The 9,639-nt window shown below is 41.1% G+C and overlaps 1 protein-coding gene across 2 annotated transcripts; it reads left to right on the forward strand.

Moving 5' to 3' along the window:
* LOC125449871 (protein FAM166B-like) lies at window positions 1-7,986 on the forward strand. Of its 2 annotated transcripts, none has more exons than XM_048525815.2 (5): window positions 1-215; window positions 3,249-3,481; window positions 5,898-6,079; window positions 6,164-6,356; window positions 7,719-7,985. In XM_048525815.2, exons 1-5 carry the CDS (start codon window positions 148-150, stop codon window positions 7,811-7,813), a joined length of 771 nt encoding a protein of 256 aa, XP_048381772.1. In that variant the 5' UTR covers window positions 1-147; the 3' UTR covers window positions 7,814-7,985. The 2 variants fall into 2 exon arrangements, with proteins under 2 accessions (XP_048381772.1, XP_048381770.1); XM_048525813.2 differs by lacking the exon at window positions 1-215 and adding an exon at window positions 226-473 and having other exon boundaries at window positions 7,719-7,986.
* The last annotated feature ends 1,653 nt before the right edge of the window (window positions 7,987-9,639 follow it).

Raw genomic sequence — 9,639 nt, forward strand, 5'->3', positions numbered from 1 at the left:
GTAACACGAGTCCTCTCCCTGGTTACTGCTATAGTTCAGCCCAACAGCCAACCGGGATCTGCAGCAAGGTTTTCCATTGTCGACCAAGATAGTTCTTCAAGGATATTGCTTTTAGATTCATTACAGTGCTTTCGGATTGGCTTGACAATGCCGTTTACATTACCTCTCAAAACACAGGATGTATTTAGTACGTTTGATCCGAACTTCATGCCCGGGTAAGGTTCAGGGAAAGTTTAATGTGGGTATTCTGTATTTTGCTGTGGTATTAGCAGAGGTCTGGCTGACGTTGTGTATCTCCCCTGAGGGCCCACGATGTACAGAACCAGCACCAGTGACGGGCTCAAGAGTGTTGGAGTAGCCGGGGACTTGAACTCCCAACCCATCCTATTGACTGGCCAGGGTAGTTCGAGGCTAAGGGAAGAGAGCAAAAAAAAAACAAAAACACCTTCTAAAATGGGGAAAACGAGCTTCAGGTACCGGATTATATTCATTTCACATATGTGATTCAGTGAATGATTGACGAAGTGGTCAGCTCCGATTTGGCCTCGAACTGACCTTGCTGCACTATTGAGGCAGTGCCGGGGTGTTTTCTTACTGTGTCACGCCGTCATCGTAACGACCCAGAAAGTCTACTCCAGCCCCATTCCCTTAATGCTTCCGCCACTGGCCCGTCTTCAATGGTTACAGCAGAGTTTAGGGGCACCAGTCATGCAGATCCACAGCACAGAAAAATAAACGGTCCAGGGTCCAAAAACAAGCGCCTTTGTTGAGAATCCCATTTTCAGCACATGGCTTTGTTGCCTGGATATCACAACTGCACATTTAAGTATTTCCTACGTGTTAGGACCTCTGCCCCTACCACAGGCTGTGTGTCCTGGCATCCCACCATCTTCTGAGTTACAGTGTCATACAGCCTGAAAACAGACCCTTTGGTCCAACCAGTCCATGCTGACCATAACCACAAACTAACACAACAAAATGTGAGGCTGGATGAACACAGCAGGCCAAGCAGCATCTCAGGAGCACAAAAGCTGACGTTTCGGGCCTAGACCCTTCATCAGTGCATAACCACAAACTAAACTGGTGCTACCTACCAGCTTCTGACCCATAACCCTCAAATATTTCTTATTCATGTACTTATCCAAATGTCTTTTAAATGTTGTAACCGTGCCCACATCCACCACTTCCTCAGGAAGTTCATTCCACACATGAACCACCCTCTGTGTAAAAAAAAAAGCTGCCCCTCGTGTCTTTTTAAAATCTTTCTCCTCTCACCTTAAAAATTTACCCCAGTCTTGAAATCCCCCATCCTAGTGAAAAGACACCTGCCTTTCACCTTTTCTATGCCCGTCCTGAGTTTATCGACCTCTATGAAGTCACTTCCTATGCTCTAGTGAAAAGTGTCCCAGCCTATTAAGCCTCTCTTTATAACTCAAACCCTCCATTCCCACCAACATCCTATGTATCTTCTGAACACTCTCTAGTTTAATAATTTGTGTCCGATAACAGGGCAACCAGAACTGGATAAATACTCCAGAAGAGGCCTCACCAACATCCTGTGCAATCTCAACATAAGTTAAAATACTCATTTCCCCTTCAACGCCCCCCCTCCCCCACCCCGTCCCTTAACTTAAATCTAAACCCCCTAGTTTATCCTTCCACCCAGCGGGCAATAATTTTTTTCTGTCTATGCCACTCATAATTTTATACATCTCAGTCCCCTCTGCTGTAAGGAAAACAACCCAGTCTGTACGATCTATCTTCATAGCCCAGGCAACATTTGGTAAATCTCCTCTGACCTTCTCCAGTGCATCACATTCCTCTGATAATATGGATTCCAGAATCCCTGCCTATCTTCTTCAAGATGACTCTCAGACAGGTAAGAAATGTTATGGATGAACTGAAATGCCTGTGAGTCACTGTGAAATCAATTGCTGTGTGGGTAATACTTACACTGATCATTAAGCGCTCTATTTTCTTACCTTGACTGACTGTCCCACCAAACCATCCCATCAAATCCAGGATGCCAGGTCCTTCTCACTTTACTCCTCCATACATCTGACCCCACCCTCTGTTCATCCCCTAAATCCCTCTTCTGCTCCTTCATGCACCTTACTCCATGCTCCATCACTGATTTGTCTGTACCGATCCTGAGTCTCCCTGCAACAGTCTGTTCTCCTGTACCCTAACACCCTCCCCTTCCTTTTAGCTATAGAGTTAAATACAGAAAACTATGGAGTGTGCACACAGCTGCACAAAATTGATGGAGAAACTCAACAGGTCTGACAGCATCTGTAGACAGGAAAGGAGAATTAATGTTTCAAGTCCATCCTTCATCAGGTCTGAAAGCAGCTGGAAAATGGTGGTTTATGCTGATGACGGTGGACGTGCAGAATCCACTCTCTCTCTCCCCCCATGCTGTCACTATTGCAGAGTTTTCAGTTCAGAAAATGTTCCTGCCAACTCCACCCACAAATGTAGTGCAGAAATATTTTTATTATTGAACAGGCGCCTTCAGCAGTGTGATATTCTATGAATCTATCAACGAGTGCATTTCTACCAGAGTGAGTTTGACATAAGGTGGAGCAGGTGGTAAGTACAGAGGGTTTGGATTTTCTGAGTAAGAGCTGGGGGCAACTTATACACAAAAGGAAAATAATATATTTTTGGCTGAAGGTCAGAGGTAGAATCTTAAATGAGAGAAACTAATACTGTTGTATAAACAGTAATTATTTTTACTATGAAACATTTTTATGAACCTGATAAGATGTTACTTTCACAAAATAGGATACAGTAGATGGTTAATTTGGGACAGGACATGTGCTAAGTGTAGAAACAATGGGAGGAATGGGTGCTTTTGAATTATATTTCCAAAAACTTTCTGCTTTTTGGAATTTGTTATGCCTGGATCCATTATAATTGACTGAGATTGATTGGTATTATCAGTACTGTGGCATATGACTGTGATTGGTCAATTTTTATTAAGCAAGAGCATTAAGGGTTACAGAAGCCAGTTGAATGGATGGAGTTAAGATACAGATCAGCCATGATCAAATTGAATGGTACAAAATAATATGAGGAGCTGAATTACCCACGACTGTTCTTATACCAGGGCAGCAGAAGATGAATTAAGTAAATCATAGATGTTTCCTACAGTAATTCCTATGCCTTGAATCAATTCCCAGTGATGTACTAGAGCTGAAATGTCTACATTTTTAAAAATAAATCTCTTGCTGTTCATTTTGCAGGTATGGAGGGTACATTCCAAAGTTACAAAGCCGGCTAGGAGAGACCTATGGCAATGCTACTCTTGGACTCCTGTCATATGAACCTGGACAGCCCAAGGCACCACGTTTAACTCTGACTCAAACAAAAGCATTGTACAATCCCCAGGTGCCAAGGCATCTGCTGAATAGGACCTATGGTCATCCAGAAATTACCACATATGCGGGGCAGGTGCAGAATACAAACATTAAAAACGGTGATGTTCATTAAGTCCTTGTGATTTTTTGAGGCTTAGAGACAGAGTTGTACTGCACAGAAACTGTCCCTTTGGTCTAATCTATACATGTCGACCAGATACCCTAAATTGATTTAGACTCTTTGCCAGCTTTTAGCCCATATCTGTCTAAACCCTTCCTATTCATACACCCATCGACTTTTAAATGCTGTAATTGTTGCAGCCTCCATCACTACTTCTGGCAGTTCATTCCTTCATGCACCACCCTCTATGAAAGAGTTTCCCCTTAGGTCCCTTTTAAATCTTTTCCCTCTCAACTTAAACCTATGCTCTCTAGTTTTGGACTCCCCTACCCGGGAGAAAATACCTTGGCTATTCACCCTATCCATGCCCCTCAAGATTTTATAAATCTCTGTAAGGTCACCCCTCAGCCTCCGACACTCCAGGGAAATAGCACCGGCCTGTTCAGCCTCTCCCTATTGCTCAAACCCTCCAGCCCCAGCAACATCCTTTTAAGTCTTTCTGCACCCTTCCAAGTTTAAAAGCATCTTTCCTATAGCAGGGAGACCAGAACTGAACATAGTATTCCAAAAGTGACCTACCAATGTCCCGTACAGCCTCAACATGATATCCCAACTCCTGTACTCAGTGCACTGACCAATAAATGGCAAGTTTACCAAATGCCTTCTTCACTATCTGCCTACCTGCAACTCCCACCTTTAAGAACTAAGAGTTTGTGATAATTCCTGGAACCTACCAAATGAATAAAATGAAGAATCTTTGGTTCTATGTTTAGCCATTTTATGGTGTAAAATATACGACGACACATCAGAAAATTATGTTGTTTTACCAATTCTAGGAAGAAGATAGCTCTAGTTCCCAATTATGAAAAAATATTTTTTGCTTGCAGATAATCAGGAGAGGATTTGAATATTTTTGAAATAATTCTTGAGATGGAGACATTGCTGATAAGATCAGCATTTACTACCACTGTAGCATATAGTTGCCTGATCCATTGTAAAGATTTGCTCTGAAATATTGACTGGGATGATGTAAGACATTCCTTGAGTTCATAATTGTACATATATGAATACTAAAAATCATCAGCTACACAAAGTGCCATTTTTGATATTTGTTTTACAAGAATATTACACACTGCAGGGTCATCTGCTTCACATTTTTTTCTGGTTATTTAAAATTCTCATTCCATGTTCAAATTCTCAGTGCCTTTCTACCTTTGTAAATTTCTACAATCCTCCAGCCTTCTGCCCTGAACTTTGTTACTCTGACTTGGAATTCCTGTCCCTACACCTCCCTACATTTCCATTACCCAGTGTTGTGCCTTTGGAATCAATCAATGTTTATGGCCTTTCTCTAAACCTACTTCTTTAGTCAAGTGTTATTTTCTTGTAAACCTACTTCTTTAGTCAAGTGTTATTTTCTTGTCAAATGTGCAGTTATCTCCCTTGATATCATATCTTTTTTACTCACCAAGTTGTAGTGAATCAACTTGGCAGAGGTTTCTACATCGATTATGCTTTGTAAATGCAAATTGTACTTTTGATCAATCTGTACACTACAGAATTTGGAATCATGTCAGCCCTTATACCATGAGTGGCTAACTGGACAAATGCACTACATCATGCGGCACATAAAAACCAGGGAAAGTTCCAGGTGTATCCCCAGTTACTACAACATCTGAGGACATTGCTAGATGAGGCAAGAGAGAGAAAAAGGAAGGAACTTTGGTTTTTTAGCTTTTATTTTTTGACAACTTCAGGATGTCCTGAATTTCTTTATAGCCAATGAAGTAATTCTGAAGTGAAATCATTGTTCTCATGTAACAGCAGCAGCAAATTTGAATGCAGCAAGGTGCCATAAACAGCAATGAGAGAATAATATCATCTGTTTCTGTGATCATGGATGAGGACAAATGCTGGTCAGGTTAAAAGGAGAACTCTGTTCTTTGAATTGTGGCATGGGCTGTTTAGTGTCCATCTGAAGAAGGCAGACTGAGTCTTGTGAGATGATTTAATGTATCTGAAAGACAACACATCCTGTAACACTCCTTCGGTACTGCACTAAAGTATCACCCTAGGCTCAGTACTGCAGTCCACGGACTGAAACCTCAACCATGATCTTGGGTATGTTATCATTAAGCTACAATAAGCCAAATGGTTTTACTGAAACTCTGCTATATTGCTGATTATCTAGCAATGTATGTGAGTGGAAATTTGGCTACCAAGGTACAATTAACAACTTGGTAACCTGATTATTGTTCAAGAGATTGCCGTGGCCTCACAGTTAATGGTACAGTGTTACCATGTAGCAAGCAGTTATTTCCACCTTCCCTTCCCATCGTAAGTTGTTTGAGTGAACAAAGCTTGCATATTTTATACTGTATAAAAGGCACTAACTGCGCCACTTTTAATTGCAGGCTATTTCTATCCGAGAGATGGCAAATATCATTTTGCTCTGAAGGATTGTGTATACGACAACAATCCTGAAGCAACATCTGCCATTCAGACCATAGAAGAGTTGAAGCAACGCGAAATGATGGAGTGTAACAGGAGTGACCTGATTGCACCAAATATATCATCAAGGCCTAAAACTGCCTTTGTAAGATTCTGCAAATTGTTTTGTAGTACTTAGACCCAATGTTTGAACTGGCATGTAAAGCAACTTCATGTATTATTTACGCAGGCACAAGATGAAATTAAACCACCAGATAGTTGTGCTTTCATCCCCATGATTTATGAACCATCTATTGATCCCTGTCACCCAAGGAAAATGGATTTATTCCAAACTCCAGATCAAAAACCAGTGGAGCAGCATAGCAGGATAATTTATAAACCTGATTCTTCACTTCACCCAACCTATAATGGTTTTGTTCCAGGTATGATTATTCTCCCTTTGGCTCTTTCTCTCCCAGTCATATTGATTTGCTTCTTGCTGTCCTTGACCAACCTGTATTTTATACATTGTAACTAAAATTAATAAGTACATATTTATTGATAACATTTAAGTGTTTTCCAAAACAAATCTAATTGCATTCTTTACTCTAGAATAGAATGGCAAACATACCTCAGTTAAGTTCTACATATTTAAAATTGTACATTTCAGATTTTATTCCCTTACCTTTTAAGAGTGCATTCCTGCCGTTTGATGGAAGAAATTCTGTATCTTATGAGTTTTTGGATTGCATTATCTGATAGTGTGATGTGTACTAACGTTCTTATTTTCTCCCATCAGTTCAACTGCTGACACAATTAACATCCATTAATAGTTACAAAAGTTTAATTATGAGACCTAACAATATTACAAGGTTTTCTAATTGAAACTATCAATAGTTCAAATTGTTTTAGCATGGAATTCCCATGGAGTAAAGTATGGAAACTGCTCGGTTTTGAATAGGGTTAGGGAAAGGTCTCCTCAGTGACATTGTTGCCCTCTTCCTCTACTGTCAATATCTTACATTGTCAGAAAATTCCCTAAGTAGACCACCAAAGGTCCTCAAAAGGCTCATTCTCAACACTATATCCCTTCAAAAATCCATTCAATAAGGTCCTGCATCAGTGCTAAAATCCTTTGTAGTAAATTCACTGCTGCAGCAGTATCTCTCAATAAGCCTCCACTTCTCCACCTAACAACAGATCTTACTTATAGGACCTTCAAGTCATTAGTGAACCCTCTCAAATAATCCTACCTCAACAACAACTGCCCCTCCCCTGTGCAATCCACAACCCCTCTCCCCCTTCCCTGGATAAAACACCACTTCAGTAACACTCTAAATAAACCAATAATAATTGTAAAACAGGACCTCAAACATGATAATCTCATGATTACTTGCACTGACGCATGCTGGTGAGTGCAGGATTGGAGGATTACTGTGATGGAAATCCCAGATAAAGTGTTGGAGGGTGCAAATCATAAAAATAGAGATATTCAAGGAACAGTCATAGTGCACAGAGGGTAGTGGAAATCTAATCCCAAAAGGCTGTAGTTGCTCGAACCTTAGCAATTTCAAGATTAGCATAGTGTTTTGTCAGATAAGCATATTGAGGGTTGTGGAATAAAAGTGTATAAATGAACTGAGGTACAAATCAGACCAAGATCCAAATGAATTGGGGAACAGGCTTGAAGGTGGGTTAGTCTACATGTCTTTAATTTCTCTGACGGATTCATTAATTATCAGTTAATTCCAGTTGTAACTGTAGCAATGAATTACAAATCAATATTATTTTTATTACCTTTACAGGCCAGCAGTTTAAGTTCGGAAAGAACTGGGGACACAGTACTTACAATGCTCTGGGCATTGGTGAGGAGAAACCACAGCCACCGTGTCCCACTTGATTTGGGAACGAGCCTTCGGCTGAACACAGGGTTGCACTGACTTCAGTTAGAACATCAATAAATGTGTGTGTGTCTTCGGACAATCAGATTGCCCCAAAATCAAACCAGTTGTTAAGTTGACTATGTTTACTGAATGCCATAAAACTAAAGTTGGAATTCATTCTTTTACACAATAAATAGTGTACAAAATGATCATAAAGACTTCTGTTACATGGACAGCATTTGAAAAATCAAGATTTATTTTCAAGAGAGTAGGAACATATAATTATTTCTGATCTCTGAATGTGGAGTAGACAGTCAATATAAAACTGATTTGTGCAAAAAGCTGGCACATTTCCAGAAATCTGGATGAGATGGAAATAGTTTAAGGAACAGCACGAATTGTTCCAGTATTCTGATAAACATTTATCCCAACGACTGATCATGGTCTGGAGCATGATTACCTTCACCAAGACCTCAAGAATGATAGTTAAAATTCAGCAGTTGTTGATCAAGAGTTTACATCCCAGTCAGTGCAGATTCATCTGGTTGGTAGAACATGAACACAAGCAGCTAAGTCAACAATGTTCTAACTGAATGGGGGAGCAGGTTACATGACTCCACATGACCTGGTGTGACAAGTCGTCAACTGGCTCTTGGTCAGTACAATCAAAATGCTCCAAGTGGGTCCTAGTGTACTTCTTGTAGCATGATGGCATGACCCTGTGGAGTGTTGCTGGCTGGGTGATCTCTGGTTTGTCCAGACTTCTCATTACTGTCAGCTCTTGAAAGTTCTGAAGGGAGCTGGTGCCTCACAAATTGTGAAGACTCTTCCCCAGCCCCCAAGAACACTGTCATTTCATTCTGTACAGAAGGTCTCCCTATGCAGAATGCTCTTAAGCATCCGCTATTTCCTCAGCCTTGCCTGTCATCTGGACATACTGTGGCATTCCATTCGGAGAACTCTCCATATAGGAGCCTTCCCTCACATCTTGGATTTGACGAGGTGAGTACCACATGCAGCAGTCAATGTGAACGATTGTTCAGACTGTTCCCAGACTTCTAAGCCACCTGTAATTTTTGTGGCCTACAGGAGTTTGAATTTCACATTCACATGAGAGTTTTGCAGTACCTCTCCCATTAGCTGAACGGACACACTTCACATTCCAGGTGCATTAGTCCCTCACTCTGTACATTTGGCTGACCATTACAGAGGGTAGCAGGCAGATTGGAAGGTCTATTTACAGGCTTGTTACCTGGATTGGCTGAAGTGGATACCTTCAGCTACAGGTGACAAACAGTCAAGAGGATCATTTGTCATGGCTGCTCGCCTCTATCCCACAACTCTCTTCCTCTTTTCAACACTAGTTGCCCTGAGAGAGTGAACATTTTGTATATGCCAGCAAGCTCCAGGTTTTACATAACTGTAGGTGTTAGGGGGACTGGGGTAATCATTAACTATAGAACTATTTTCATTTGTTTAAAGTTCCAATGTCTTTTGTTACAGTGAATTAGAGGCACCCTTTTAGTGTGGCTCGGTGGTCAGCACTGCTGCCTCACAGCGACAGGGACTGTGTTCAGTTCTACCCTGGGATGACTGCCTGTGTGGAGTTTGCACATTCTCCCTATGTCTGCATGGTTTCCTCCCATAGTCCAAAGGTGTGCAGGCTAGGTGAATTAGCCATGGGAAATGCAGGTTTGCAGGGATAAGGTGGGTCTGGTGAGATGTTTGTCAGAGGGGCAGTCTGGACTCAATGAGCTGAATGGTCTGCTTCCATACAGTCAGGATTCTATAACTTCTATAAGTGGCCACATCTTTTTGATATAAACTTTGATCAATAGAAAAA

Source organism: Stegostoma tigrinum, chromosome 3 (genome assembly GCF_030684315.1).
Source record: "Stegostoma tigrinum isolate sSteTig4 chromosome 3, sSteTig4.hap1, whole genome shotgun sequence".
In the NCBI taxonomy this organism is placed as follows: Eukaryota; Metazoa; Chordata; class Chondrichthyes; order Orectolobiformes; family Stegostomatidae; genus Stegostoma; species Stegostoma tigrinum.